General features: G+C 36.9%; 1 protein-coding gene across 1 annotated transcript in view; it reads right to left on the bottom strand.

The window, feature by feature from the left end:
• Nucleotides 1-246: 246 nt before the first annotated feature.
• The window catches only part of TMC1 (transmembrane channel like 1), a 155,235-nt gene continuing 139,080 nt past the window's right edge, over nt 247-16,401 (bottom strand). The window contains exons 18-22 of the mRNA XM_060014630.1: nt 13,134-13,373; nt 8,252-8,377; nt 4,160-4,238; nt 4,001-4,052; nt 247-391 (exon numbers count right to left, since the gene is read on the bottom strand). Coding sequence (XP_059870613.1) covers nt 369-391; nt 4,001-4,052; nt 4,160-4,238; nt 8,252-8,377; nt 13,134-13,373 — 520 coding nt within the window. The 3' untranslated portion in view covers nt 247-368. The remainder of the gene's footprint in view (nt 392-4,000; nt 4,053-4,159; nt 4,239-8,251; nt 8,378-13,133; nt 13,374-16,401) is intronic.

Consider the following 16,401-nt stretch of genomic DNA (forward strand, 5'->3'; position numbering starts at 1 on the left):
TGAATACTTTATAAAGATATTTCTGACCTTAGAAGAAAAAAGAAGGTGAAATATTCCTGTTTCCAGGCTAAGAAAACTGAGGCAGAAGATATGTATAAAATGAAAGTCCATATGAGTAAAAAGTTTTTAAATTAACCCAACAAGTAAGCCAGTAATCCATACTTCTCCATCACACACAATTTTAAACTCAATTTGTTAAAGAAAATGTGAGGGGACTTGCTCAGGGGAGAAAGTGGTGGTGCAGGAACAAATCCCTAATTTGGAATAAGGTAGAGATCCTTCTTTTTTTACTTGGGCCTTCACATAAGTCACTGGTTTTGAACAGTATGATGAGGAATACTTCTGGGCCTCCAGAATATCCATGAAAATTACTGGCCTCCAGCAGCTGCAGCTGTTCAAAATAAATAAATAAATAAATAAATAAATAAATAAATCAAGAGACAGAGAAAGAAGATAAAGAAGAGGTAAATAAAAATTTCAGTTTGCTTAATGGTTCTGAATGAGGTGGCCTGAAATCTATACCTTCAAATGTGTTCCAGGTTGCTATAATATTTGTTGTCAAATATTCCTATATTTTACAAAATCCTCACAAATTCTAAAGACAGGAGAATAAAAGTTCTGCTCTTTTTGAAATGTTTATTCATTCATTACTGCTTATGTAATTAGTATAGAAATCTGTTCATTTCAAATTTTTCCAGTAAAAGAATTCCTTATTGTCCATTGTCCTAGAAAATTAGTAGGTATTTATTGAGTGACTGATATATAAAGTCCTATATTAAGTCCTGAGGAAACAACGATAAATAAGATATAGTCTTTGCCTTCACAAAGGTTATACCTATTTTTAACAAATCATGGGAAAATATCAGGTAAATTAGTATGCAATAACATTATATTATTTAAAACAAAGGTAATAATATGCCTTAACTAGAATTCAGATCTTAGAAGTCAGAACATTTCATTCACTATTCTAAATACTAATTTGATAATATTAAGTTATAGTCCCAATCTAGAGCAAATACAAAAGCACTGCAGATATGTGCGACATAAATGCTTCCAACTATGAGATGTCCACAAGAGACTCACTTCAGCTCTAAGGACATACATAGACTGAAAGTGAAGGGATGGATAAAGATATTTTATGCAGATGGAAACCAAAAGCATGCATAGCTCTACTTATATCACACAAAACAGATTTTAAACCAAAAACTGTAACAAGAAACAAAGAAGGTCATTATATAATGATTGAAGAAGACACAAATAAATTTCTTTAATAAATGATTGAAGAAGACACAAATGAATAGAAAGATACTCTGTGTTAATGATTGGAAGAATTAATATTGTGAAAATGCCCATACTGCCCACAGCAATCTACAAACTCAATGCAATCCCTATCAAAATTCCAATGGCATTTTTCTCAGTAATAGGAAAAAAATCCTAAAATTCATACAGAACCACAAAAGTCCCCGAATAACCAAAGCAATTTTGAGAAAGAACAAAGCTAGAGGCATCACACTTCCTCATTTCAAATTATATTACAAAGCTGTCGTAATCCAAACTATATGGTATTTGCATAAAAACAGACACAAAGATCAATGGAACAGAATAGAGAGCCCAAAATAAACACATGCATATATGGTCAATTGATTTTTGACAAAACACCAAGAATATTCAATGGAAAATGGATAATCTCCTCAATAAATGATGGTGGAAAAACTAGACGTCTACATGGAAAAGAATTAAACTTATACCATACACAAAAATCAAGTTGAAATGATTCAAGACTTGAATATAAGACCTTAAAGCATAAAACTCCTAGAAGAAAACTTAGAGGAAAAGCTCTTGCAATTTTTCCTGGCAATGATTTTTTGGATTTGACACCAATAGCAAAGGCAGCAAAAGCAAAAAGAAACAAATGGGACTACATTAAACCAAAAAACTTCTGTACAGCAAAGGAAACCATAAATAAAATGAACAGGCAACCTAGAGAATTGAAGAAAATATTTGTAAACCACATATCCGATAAGGCGTTAATATCCAAAATATATTAGGAACTTATATAACTCAATAGCAAAATAATAATAACCTAATTTAAAAATGGGCAAAGGATCGAATAGACATTTTTCCAAAGAAGACATGCAGATGGCCAATAGGTACATGAAAAGGTGCTTAACATCACTAGTCATCAAGAAAACACAAATCACAACCACAATGAGGTATCACCTTACACATGTGAAAATGTTTATTACCAAAAAGGCAAGAGATGGCAAATGCTGATGAGGATGGGAAGAAAGGGGACGCTGTGCACTGTTGGTGGGAATGTAAGTTGGTGCAGTCACAATGGAAAACAGTATGGAGGTTCTGCAAGAAACTGAAAACAGAACTATCATGTGATCCAGCAATCCCACTTCTGGATTGATATGCAAAGGAAATGAAATCATTCATTTGTATTCCTATGTTCATTGCAGCATTATTCACAACAGCCAAGGTATGAAAACAACCTAAGTGTCCATCTATGGACGAATGGATAAAGAAGATGTGGTATGTGTGTATACACACACACACACTATAGAATATTATTCAGCCTTATAAAAGAAAGAAGTACTACCATTTAATATGGACGAACCTGGAGGGCATTATGTTAAGTGAAGTAAGCCAGACAGAGAAAGACAAACATGTCACAGTATCACTTATATGTGGAAGCTTTAACAAAAGAGTGGAACACATAGACACAGAGTAAAATGATGGTTGCCAGAGATACGAGGTTGGGGAAATTGGGAGGGGTTAGTAAAAGGGTACAAAACTTTCAGCTATAAGATGAATATCATCTGAGGATCTAATGTACAACATAGTGACTATAGTTGGTAACACTGTATTGTATAATTGAAATGTGCTAAAAAAAAAGGTAAATATGTGAGGTTATGGATGTGTTAATTAACTGGAGGTGGGAATCCTTTCATAATGTATGTGTATATCAAATTATCACATTGTACACTTCAAATGTGTTACAATTTTATTAGTCAATTATACCTCAATAGAGCTGAAAAAAAATTAATGCAGTTAAGAAACAAGTAGCTTAATGACAAAAAAAAAAAAAAAACTAAGACAAATATAATCTAAGGACACGACATCATTAGAAGTTGCTGCATCCACTTTTGCTGCCGTAAAGGCTGGCCAACATAAAAGGAGTGTAGTGTTGAAAGAACCACAGAGAAATGGGGTTCAATCCTGATTGCTTCTAAACTTGGGGTAAAATGTGACCAGAAGATTTACATACCACTCTTCTGTTCATTTGTGTGAACCAATACATTTTTCTACTTAAACTAATTGGGGTTGAGTTTTTAAAATTATTATTATTATTACTTACAGGGGGAAAAAAGGCCGTACTAATATAAAGAGTTGTAGAGTTGGGAATGAGGGAAGAGTTGGAAAAGATTTTTATTGAATTTCTTAGGCATCACTTTTCCATGTAGAAGGCAAAGCATATCAGTAATTTTGGCAAATAAGAGTATGCCTTATTCTAATAGTTTAAAAATTAAAGAGGTTAAAAAGTAAGAGAGGTTAACAAATTAGAGAAGGCTCTGGGAAAGCAACAGTGATGAGCCTAGAGGATACTATTAGCATCTTCCCAGTGTATCCATCTATGTATAAAAATGGTCAAAATAGGCAGGAGAGATTAGGCATCTGTATCTGCTCTTTGTATGACTATGTATGTGGATGTTTTCTTCATCTTCCGTCAATTTGCAAGATCCCTTTTCTATCACTACTGCTACTTTTATATTCCTGAAGTTTTCTTTCTCTTTTCTTTCTCCCACTGGAAAACAACCAAACCCTCTGGATATGATGCCTGAAAAGGGCTTAAAAAGGTGGACAGTAAAGAGTATGGGGTGACTTGCTGGGGCAGTAATGCTCCTCTGCATCAAATGCCCCATTTTGAGAGGAAAAAAAGGAAGAGCATACTGTTTGTAGGGGAGAAAGAATGCAAACATAACATAGCTCAAACCTGCTCGTGCAGCTGCCATTTTCTTGTTTCGCAGTTTGTTCTCCAAAGCTTGCTACATAATAAAAAATAGTAGAGAAGAAGAACATGAGATTTCCTGATGCGTTCTACTACTTGACATTAATAAAGACAAATATTTCTCTGAAATAAATTGTATCCTACCTGTTTCATCTTCTTTTTTAGATCCAGATTTGCTGCCTTCTGGCCTTTTGCAGTAGAATTGAGATAATAGATAGTCAAACTAAATTTAAAAAAAATAAAATAAAATTTATGGTATTTTTCAGTTCCTCAAGGTTCTTCTTAAATTTACATTAACTAAATCATATAATGTTGGCACTGGAGTGACTTTAAGGTATTTTCTACTCTGAACCTCTTTTGTAGATAAAAGCCTGAAGTACAGAGAGGTGAAGAAGTACATTCAGAATTCCACAGCAACTGGGGTGGACCTGGGAAGTTGGACCCCCAAGTCTCCTCCTCCACAGCCCAGGGCTCTGTCTGATGTTCCTCACTACCTAATTTTAGGTTCTTCTTGGAAATGTATTAACATCACTTTAAGTTATAATTGAAAACACCATTTCAAATCGATACCAATGGCATCCAAGAGAACAGAAAATCTCTTGAAGCTTAGGGAATGTGTGGAATAAAAAGGAAACTGACTTTCCACTTTAAATTCCTTCCTTTGGCTTTTACAACTAAGAACATAATCCTCATCGTCATAGTTAATTAACATGGCTTTTTTTCATCCATAGAATGTATTGTTTGCATTTCTCTCTCCTTCACAAGAAACTATTTCATAAAAGAATAGTCCTGGCATTTAAGTGACATTTCTAGAAAGAGCAAATTCCAGCCAAACGTTTTTGCAAAAATAAACATGTTCATCTTCACAAAGCAAAACAAAGAAAGAATGCATTTAAAAAACAAAACAAAACGGGGCTTCCCTGGTGGCACGGTGGTTGAGAGTTCGCCTGCCAATGCAGGGGACGCGGGTTCGTGTCCCGGTCTGGGAGGATCCCACATGCCGCAGAGCGGCTGGGCCCGTGAGCCATGGCCGCTGAGCCTAAGCGTCCAGAGCCTGTGCTCCACAACGGGAGGGGCCACAACAGTGAGAGGCCCGCATACCACAAAAACAAAAAAAACCATAACTGGCATTGCCCTTTATTGCAAATAACTGGTTACTGAACACATTTCCCCTACTCACCAACATGCCAGATCATAACCTTTATGAGCCATCTGCTGCTAGCAACAAGATTATTGATATCATTTCCGCTGGGTTTATTTCTTATACAAGTGATAGGATTTTGAATGAAATTACATACATGAAAGCATCTGGTGTAATATCTGGCATGAATTTGGTGTTCAATAAATATGGTGTGTCTGTGTATTGTAAGGGTTTTCTTAGAAAAGTGCCGGCATTTGGAGGAAGAACTCAAAGACCTCACAAGTCATTTGTAATTCTGTAATTCTCTATTTATCCATCACTTTTTTTCTACCTTGAGATGCACCTTCAATGAGTATTCTTCATAGATCATTTTTTAGTCTCCAAAGGAATGAAACCGCCTGCAGGGAACTAGCTCAAACTCTACTCAGTTACCCAAAAACCAACCAAGCTGATGTAATATGATTCATTGGGGAAATTCAAAATGCTTGTAAACATTCTCTAATTAAAGGTAATAAAAAGCCAAGCCAGGACTGCCTGGTGGCGCAGTGGTTAAGAATCCGCCTGCCAATGCAGGGGACACAGGTTTGCACCCTGGTCCGGGAAGATCCCACATGCCACAGAGCGACGGAGTCTGTGTGCCACAACTGCTGAGCCTGTGCTCTGGAGCCCGTGAGCCACAACTAGTGAGCCTGCATGCCACAACTACTGGAGCCCACGTGCCTAGAGCCCGTGCTCCGCAACAGGAGAAGCCACCGCAATGAGAAGCCAGCACACCACAGCGAGGAGTGGCCCCCGCTAGCTGCAACTAGAGAAAACCCATACAACAAAGACCCAATGCAGCCAAAAATAAATAAATTAATTAAAAAAAAAAATCCAAGCCAACTGTATGGGCATCATAAAGTGCTGAAGATGAGACCTCAGTATTTGAAAAATCAAATCAGTAATAAGCTGAATTTCGGGTTTTAAATCAAAACGTCAGAACTAAAATCATCCTTGTGGGACATCTATTTGACCTTATATCATGCCAGTTTCCCTCTAGACAGTCTATATCAGGGGTTGTCAAACTATGGTCTCTGGGGCAAACCTGACTCCCAGCCTGTTATGTATGGCCCATGAACTAAGATTGGTTTTTACATTTTAAAATAGTTACATAAGTACTTACATAATATCCTCAATTTTGCCTCTTGGACCACAAAGCCTGAAGTAACTACTATATGGTCCTTTAAGGAAAAGTGTGCCAACCCTGGGTGTGGACCATCTCTGACAAGTGGCTTCCAGTTCTTCTGAGCATTTCCACTCAGCCTGAACTCAGTGTTTGGTGCTGTAAATGAGTAGGTGGGAAATAAGTGGTGGGGAATAAAAAGACATGGGTTTGAATTTACCTATTAGCCATTTGATTTGGGGCAGATCTTCCATGTGCTTTCAATAATATGATTAATGAGGCCAACTTCTTAAGGTTATTGTGGAAATTAAATGAGTTAATATATGGATCGTGCCTGGAACAAAGGCAGTGTTCATTCCTCTTCCATACCCCTGGGGCAGCTTATTAAATCTTTAATTAGTGGCATTAGAACAATGTTGCTCTTTTGCTTAAAAATAAATCTCTCTCAATAAGTCAAGAATATAGTCATAAAATCTGACATTGTTTTGAGTGTGTGTGTTTTAAAACAAGACCTCCTTTTTACCACGAAAAGGCCTTGACTCCTAAAAGCCATGCTCTCAAAAGCCACTGTATTGTAAAAACACTAAGAAGGAAAATCACTTCCAGGGCCATCTGGTGAAACATGCTGCATCCAGCAAGTCATCTTCTAACACATCTGCACCAGAGATTTACTATCAGATTCTTAACGGCACCCCATGGTCAAGGTTCTGTACTACATAAAATAATCTGTTTTACTATTTAATTATCCCTACAGGCTATTAGCTCTCCCTCAAAGAAGGCATCATGGTGTAAAGGGGTGAGTGCTGGATTTACTGTCAAAGCCCTACTATTGTCATTTTTGATGTATTCTCACTGAGGGAAAAATCCCTTCCCTCCTCCAAGTCAGTTTCTTAATTTATAAACTTGAAGATGACACCTGCCCTCACTGATGTGGCTTGTGACCACGACCATCACAGAGACGATCCTAACAACTTGGCCCAGAACCCAGTTCATTTACTTAAACCACTGGGATTTCTCTCCCAATCTCTCCCTGACATTTCCTAGTTTTACCTTTATTTAAACAAATCCAACCCTTTGTGTCAGCTTTGTTCCACTAAAGTGTCCACGAGGGTGACTTCATACTTGCCCTCCTTGATTGAGATCAGTGGCAGTTCTAGACTTTTTATTTAGGAAGGCCTTGGGGTTTGAAAGGAAGGACTGGGGCACTTTTTGTAGCTCTTCCATAGGAAGCATATATATATATATATATTTTTTTTTTGCTTAGAATGTAAGTTTACCTGTGGTGGCCAAGACTCAGAAACCAATGAAAGTAATACGGGAACAAAAGACCCCTCTCAAGTTTCCCTTTGGATATCATCTCTGACTTCGAAAGGATAGACTAAGTGACCTTTCCAATACCCTTCTGGTCCTCTGATTCTATCATCATGGGCAGACATAGTTATTAATGGCCTTCTAGGAAGAAGGACAGGGTAATTTCTAAGACCCCTTAAGCCTTTAGCCCTGAAATATAGCCTATAGGGCCCTCAAGGGGAATATTAACTTAGAGGCTCATCACTTCTGTGTATTCACAGCCATATGCTTTATGGAAAAAAGGTGGCGGTCAGGGGGGTGGGGAGGAAGCTTGATGTGCTGATTAGATTTAGTGTTTATGTTTCCCTTGCTGTAGCTGTTTACTGATAATTATTTTGGTTACTTGGGAAACAAATCTTATAATCCTAGGCAGGCAAAGACAGATGCAGATGGCTGTAAATTACATGCAATAGGATCAGAATATGGCTCATGAATTTTAGCCTCTCACCACCACGTAATCAGTGCTGAATTGGTTAGGTTACAGCACAACCCCTGGGGAGAAAGAGAGTTGAAAACGCTGAAACTTAAAAGGCGCAGGAAGAACATTACAAAGGCTCTTTCTATGAGGAGGGAAAGCACATACACCATAACCAAAATAACAGCAATAACTAATCCAGGATTAGAAAGCTGTCTCAAGATCATTGCCAGCCAGCTTGGAAAATCATGTTCCAGTGTCTCTCCGATGACTTCAAACATCCTATTTTTGCCACTGAAAAAAAAAAGGAGAGAAGTTCATTTAAAACAGATGTAAAAACCATGTTTATAGCAAGATGTAAAAACTATGTTTATAGCAAGAAAACTAGAAATTTTTCTCAAACATTGCCTAAGTACTCTTTCAGGTTAGAAATCTGATGTTTAGCTACAACTCCTGACACTTTGGCCTCATACTGTCAACAAATGGATAAGATATGAGAAATGTTATGCCAACACAAACACATAGTCAAAGCAGTTAGGAAATTAACCACAGCATTAGGAGAAGATTTAAAAAAAATTTTTTTTTGGAGTATAGTTGATTTCCAGTGTTGTGTTCGCTTCAGGTGTACTGCAAAGTGAATCGGTTATATATATATAATCCACTCTTTTTAAGAATCCTTTCCCATAGAGGTCATTATGGAATATTGAGTAGAGTTCCCTGTGCTATACAGTAAGTCCTTATTAGTTATCTATTTTATATATAGCAGTGTATATGTCAATCCCAATCTCCCAATTTATCCCTTCCCTCCAGGAGAAGATTTTTTAAAGCTATATTTCTAAGATTTGGGTTACTTGGGAACAAATATATTATATAAAATATAAATATACCTTATATATGTATGAAAATATATTTTATAAATAGCTTGTAAGTCTACTCCTCAGCAGCTGTTCTTATATGAGAATACTTTCTTTGGGCTGGACAAATAGTGTGCTCAATTTTTGTAATTAGCCTTGGAAATGAGCATAAGGAATAGCTTAATGGAATAAAATCCACAAATAATCTAATATCTCTTTCCATGTTATAGCTTCTATCTCATTTTCCACCAGACCTCTTTCATCTGAGCTATTAATAGGTAACTGCACTGAATGCTGAATCCTTTCTCTCTCAGTATTTCTTCTGGACGGGCCCTAATGAATACCAGCTAAGAACAGAAAATGGGAAGAGAAAGAAAACAAGCCTAAAAAGCAAAGGTCCTTAGTGAGTTTGTTCTCAGCCCCTATAAACTAGAGAAATGAGAGCAGGATGTCTGTCTTAACTTAGTATATAATATTCAGCATTATCAGGTAACACCCATCATGCCAAATTATTTTTTTCTGTATATACATATTGATTCTACTATGAAATGATATAATTTTCAGAGAAGATATTGCATTATTTATCAGCAATTTGTATGTATCATGAGAATAAAGGTTGGCATAACACTGAGTCAAATATTTTGGCTTCACTTTTGGTTTTTGACCTTTATACATTCTTAACTACTAATTGAACATGACCCACAAGTTCCAGATCAGATGTTTTTTCTCTCCAGTATCTTTTAATAGACTGAGAGTGACTTCAAGTATCTTGTCAGGAGTCACTGGACTACAGAGGTATAAATTTTGCTTCACAAATTATAGATCTACACACTAATTAGCAAGACCTATGATACATAAGGGGGGATGAAGCTTACTGACAATTTAAGATTATATCAACCTATTGTACTAAGGTTTCTCATTCTTCATCCATTCTAGCTGACCATGCTTCATGACCATGACATACGGAATACAGCCAGCATGAGGAGACAGGCAAGGAGGATGAGAAAAAATGAGACAATCCACCCCACCTTCTCCAGCCTCTAGGGCTGTGTTTGATGAATGTCAGAATGAGGGAACTGGAATTTTACAAAATCATCCCTACCCACAAAGGTCTTCTTTGCATCCAGTGTATGAGAAATGTGAAGTTATTAGTATCACTGAGGATTCTTGGGTGCCTTTTCCAGGATAGGTCTCTTACCAGGAGTCCAGATCTTTTATTATACACAAACTATAGAAGCATCTACAAATCCTGGCACTCCCTTTTTCTGACAGGTGAACCAAAGTATGCATATTCCCAGAAGTCCTTTCCAGCCTGTTGCGAGTATACAGCCAAGTGAAATGTTACTGAAGTTAATCTATAGCTCTCTTGGGCATAGCTCTATCCACCCTAATTAGAATAGTCTATGTCTGTCTTTTCAGCCAGACCGAAAGGTCCACCTGGCCAGAATCAATGCCCAATGTACACCTACATCTCTTCTAGTGTTTAGTGCATGACAAACAGTCATTCTTCATTCATTAACTCAAATTACGGCCAACACTCTACTGTGTTTTGACTCACAGGGATGAAAATATTCTGTCCCTAAACTCTAGAAGTCAGCTACACTATTAAGAAAAATCAACACATCAAGTGAGTAATGTAATAGCAGTGTCACAATATAACATAAACCTATACATGTTATATGATCTCAGTTATTTTAAAAATCTGCATAAGAAGAAAACCAAAATACAAAATGCCAAAAAAATGTTGAGAGTTGTTATTTCAGGTCTTTAGTTAGTGTTTATTTTCATGCGAAAATTTCTATAATTTCTGGTTTTTCTAGGGTAAACACATATTACCTTTGCAGTTAGATGAAAATACATGAAGTTATAATTACCATAATGTTAGTAGGGAGGTGTGTGAGAACCTAGAGAACTACAAATTGTCCAGAATTATTAGTGAGGGAGCTGGGGGAGAAACATCAAGTGTCAGGAAATGTGGTAGAGCAATTAGAAGAATTTTCTTCATCTGGACACCAAAGAAATAGTTTTTTAATTGTCAAACTGTTAAGGTAAATCCACTTAATAGCCTACTGGAATAATTTTCTGGAAAATTCACCCTCCCTAGCCAGTTCTTATGAAACCAGAACAAGCTAGACTATCTCATCAAATTGCTTTGCAGAATGGGTCTTCTAAGGTATTGTAGCCACCTTACCTGAAAACATACATGCACCTGGGAGAGCCTGGCCATTACTGTGCTGTCCCTATTAACCTACCTCAAATGCATGTTTACCAATTTGCTGCCCACCCAGGTGCCAAGTAGGGTCAGATACACTTCACTAGGCAGGCTGGTCAAACCACCTCAAACTCAGGGTCCAAAAGGATGGCAAGTCATGAGTCTCCTACTAATATATCCTTTCTCACCTCACTACCAAGGCAGAACAATGCTTAAAGCTTTAAAATCTAGAGAATAAACCAAGTATACATTCTTTTGCTCCAGGAACAACAGACTATCTAAATAGGACAGAGATACCCCTTTCCCAATACTCTACTGAAAATATTTAAATTTCCTTGATCTCAAAATAGTGATATACATGCTGCTCATGTGCCAAAGTTTGCCAATTAGGAAACAGTTGGTCAAAGTCAGATACTATGTGTTAGACACAGACTAAGTTTTATTCATTAAAATCATAGTAACTCAGTGTGATTTAAAGAGAGGCAAAGGAGTTAGGATGCAAAAACCTAAAATTGTGCAGTCATTGTACGTGACTAGCTCAATGATATTTTTAATATTAATGGACCTTTGTTACCACCACCCAGCTCCATGTTGACCTTGTGGGGTTTCCCTGGCAGACAACTAAGTTCCTTTGATATGTTTTTCTGAGAAGGACCCACTTCCAATTAAAAAGTTAAAAGCACATCTAAAACTTATCCTGGATATTTAGTTGTGTGGGTAATTTGCAATTAACTAAAGTCTTTAGATGACTTGTCTCTTGAACTTTGTACCCTGAGCTTTATTAAGACCAATTGCTCTTTCAAAACTGTAGTTTCATATTTAGCCTCCAGATGTCACTGTCTGCATTATTTACTTCCCCCCACCTGGGTGGGGCGGGGGAACAGGACTTGTCAACTTCAGCTTCCTGAATATGTATGACAGAACTCCAGCTGTTTTGCACAATCAGTAGGCTTAACATTTTCTTTCTTTATGTCCAGGAAAGCAGTAATAACAGACTATTATTAGAATGAAAATGCTTCTTTTATACTTAAGTCTGTGGGCAAAGAATATTTTGACTTTAATTTAATAACTTGGGTCTGACAGCATGAAGGAGAAATTATACATGTCCACTATTGCATCATGCTTGTCATTCACATGGCTTTTTGTATTCACATTTTCCCACTGAAAAGTAGAAATAACTCAAATGCATGCTGATCAGTGACTCAACATGTAGAGATTCTTGGGCGGACTTGTGGTAGAATGAAATCTCAATCCTCCAGATCTGGAAACTTTGCTTTCTTGGTAAGTGTCACAGGGAACGCTGTCATAGAGAACTGTAGAAAAGTATATTTCTAAGTTGGATCAAAGAGCCTTCTTGACTCTTTATTACTGACTTGTGTGATTTATTCTTGTTATTTGAGGAGAATATACACGAGGAACATCCTTAATTTTTTTCCTAGCATGTAGATTTGGATTATAAATTATGTGACCCTCTTTATATTCATTATTAGCTAATAATGATCCCATTTCCTAGGTAGCTTGTGGAGTCATCTTTCTTTTTTCCTCCCTCCCTCCCTCCCTTCCTTCCTCTTTTATATTTTCAATTAGGTGGTTCATGTGAAAAGTAACAATAGCTTCCAATGTCTGAATGAGATGACCTAGCATCAGGAAAATGTTCATATTCAGACTAGTGTAATCAAACCTTGCTCTTCGCTAACTCCTTATACAGAAAGAGCTCAGATTCAGTGTACATATTTCACACGGACAGAACCTGGAGCAGTTATTTTCCCTTTTATGATTGCTAAGTGAGAAAACATCAATAGATGGATCTTGTTTAAGAATTTCCATGTCACATAATGAGCCTGAATATCTAAAAGAGCTCAATTCCTACAGACCAAAATGTCACTGTTTGGGGGAAAAAAAAATAGCTTATACGACGAGTGACCATTCCCATCTCCACCCCTGAAAGAAAACTTTGCCCAAAAGAAATTACAAAGGCAAGAACCTGAAGGGGCCACAGTCGAAAGATGGTGGGAGGGACACGATCATGTACAGGACGGGCATGGTGGACAGGAAGAGGATGAGCAACAGCATCCCCAGATAGAAGTTATTCGATCTGGAAGCTTTGAAGACCCTCGCCTCAGGAACGTTGCAACACATCACAGCCCAGCCCTGGAAGTACATGGATGTGTGGAGACGAAGGATATTGATGCCTGGGAGGCTGGGAGCGAAGAAGGAGCCCATCCTGGAAAGAAAAACAGAGCTCTGCTCACCATGGAGCTTCACTCCCCAACAAAGTCACACAGTCCGTATTTATTTTACATCATGCTTATTTGCCAAAGGCAGAAAATGTGTTTGCCGCTTTCAATCACGTAAACCCTTCATGTTAATAAACTTAACTAATTCTATTTCCATCTCCTGTACACATTTTACCATCTTCCCCATTATTGCAGATATTGTGTACTGAAGTCTTTCACAGAAACTCTGCTGGTCGCTAACTATATCCACTTATCATTAGTAACTTTAAACTACAACAGACCAAACAGTATATTACATTTGTTCTACTTCTCTCTTCTACTTGTAAAAAAAATTTACTTTCCCCTAATATTCATATCATTAATATATCTAAAAATTTCGCTTTAAAAAAAACTTTCCCCCCAAATTTTAAAAATTAGCTTTTTTTATAATTAACCCTTAAAATCACCCATTATATTCAAATAAACTGCATATGTGCATTAATTATTTTGTCATAGCTAATTAATTTTTACTTAATGAAAGAGAAAATGTTAAAGTAAGTTTTTCTGATGTTATTTTCTATTTGTGGCTGTTATGGTATTTTAGAGCCAATGGGAATTATGTATTTGTGCCTCACAAGATACTATGTTTTGTTGATATTCCATTGTAAGCTTTATGTGTTTATGAAATGAAAATTTGACACATCCATTTAATTTAGTTTATCTGTTTACTTTCTTATTTTAGCTTGTCCAGGAAATCCACTGGTCTGTACATGAGATTTTTAAAAAGTATTTTCAAATGTCACTTTTAAACAGGAACCATTTGGGTGAGGTCACTCTTACTTGATGGCTTCAGTGGTTATTATTTCAACAAAATAAATTTCAGTTTTCTTTGATGAGAAAATCCATCAGCACCATAATGGCAATTTATTAATCCGAAACTCAAAAGAGGATACATGTACACTTATTTCAGAAGTATAAGCAGAATCCTACCTTTTAAACTGTCCCAAATATAATAAAACCTTCAGCAATTCTAGTTAGGGTTTGCATGTTATATTTCCTGGTTATGTAGAATAATTTTTTAAATCAATCCAATGTAAATTTGGTATATTATGGAGGGCGGGGGGTTGAGTTAGATGAAGAAGTAGTTTTGGCTATAATTGAACTTGTGCAATCCAACATTAAACCGTTTCATTGAAAAGTGCTAATCTGCTACAGTTTGTGCTGTGTTGTTGATAGGTTTCCATACAACAGATCTGAAAAACATTTAACATACGGAACTGACCATAGATTTTGTAGAAAGTTAAACTATTAAAAAAATGGTATGTACTTTGGGTGATGATGATTTGTCCATGTAGGTTCATCAGTGACAACAAATGTACAGCGTGGTGGAAGATGTCAACAGTGGGAAAGGCTGTGCGTGGGTGGGGACTGGGGGTATATGGGAACTCTGTACTTTCCACTCAATTTTGCTGCGAACCTGTAACTTCTCTAAGATATAAAGTTCATTAGTTTTTTTTTAAATGAGGGTAAACTTTGGAACAATACTGTGTATCTTGGTTACAGGATAGCAAGAGAGAATCTGGAACCCCAGAAACATGAGCAAGTAAGTGAGTGACAGTCCCAGCTGAGGGGTCAGAATTACAAAGCACTAGATGATATTCCCAAATGCCAACGTCTGTAATGTAACATGCTTGCAGATGATTGTGCTTGCCCCCTTCTAAAAGTCAGGCTTGGCCATGTGATTTGTTTTGGCCAGTAAAACAGAGATAAAAATGAAGTGTCTCACTACGGGATGGAAACTTTAATAGCGCTGTAGGGTTTTTTGTTCTCTTCTCTCTCTGCTCTGACCAGTGATGTTCCACATGGATCCTATTCTATCACAGTCTATGACTCCACAGTGAGAGTAACTAACATGAGCACAGTCCTTTACCAACTCACATTGGACACATGGAGTAAATAAGAAATAAACTTTTCCTTTTCTAAGCCACTGAGATTTGGGGGTTTGTATTTAATTGCTGCACAACCTAGTCTATCCTAAGATACAGTTTTGCCTAAAGCCACATATATGTGTAGCTATACATAGGCATGCGTTGTTTATCTGTATGCACACATATGGACACTCATATATGTAAGTGTATCTATAGATAAATAATTTCAGAATTTCAAAATAAATATCACATAGGCATTTTGAACAAATGACTCAAGAACATTACCCTAGAAAAAGAGATCCCGGCACAGTGATATCTGAATCTTAAAGCTCATTCTTTCTTTGCCCGTGACTCACTAATCAGCTCAGCTCACTAAGTCCCTTAGCCAGACCTGATCCCGTCATCTGTCAGTTGAAGATCATTGTAATACCTTAGGCTTATAAAATGCTTTTCTTCCAAGAAGATCAAAGCAAATCAAAGCTTCTTTTATTTAGCTCTTCTTATTGTTCCAGTGACACGGTACGTGTCAGGTAAATTATTCACATTTGATCAAGTGAGAAAATGAGGTAGCAGAAAGTGACAAGACTGGCAGGGAGACACAGGAGACAGCATTGGAACAACGTCTAAACCTATCTTCTTTCTCACTGTGTGTGCTCTGCCTCAGCTACATCCTGCTCTGATAGAGTAGAGATATGATATGCTTTCATCATTTAAAAATATGATGACAAAACCTACGCTATTTTAAAAAGATGTGTATAATATAGTTTTACTGATCATATCAGCCAATTCATAAAAAAATGGATGTTACCTATAACTGTTTGACTTTAATAACATTGGTGTAAATAACCTTCATTACTCAGAAACTCCTAAAGCGGTTATTGAATGTCTCCAGTCACAAACCAATAAAATTGAACACAAAATCTCCATCCTCTTTTGATCATTTCTGTAGCAAATGGCCATACTTGGGCATCAGATCCTTACGCCTCATAAAATAGTGGATTACATGTGTGAGTACAAGGGAGCCTTCTAAACCTAGACTACACACTCCCCACACCACATCCCTACCCTGTCACCAACTTCCTGGCAGTTAGGAAAAGACCATTTGTAC

Source organism: Delphinus delphis, chromosome 6, assembly GCF_949987515.2.
Source record: "Delphinus delphis chromosome 6, mDelDel1.2, whole genome shotgun sequence".
In the NCBI taxonomy this organism is placed as follows: Eukaryota; Metazoa; Chordata; class Mammalia; order Artiodactyla; family Delphinidae; genus Delphinus; species Delphinus delphis.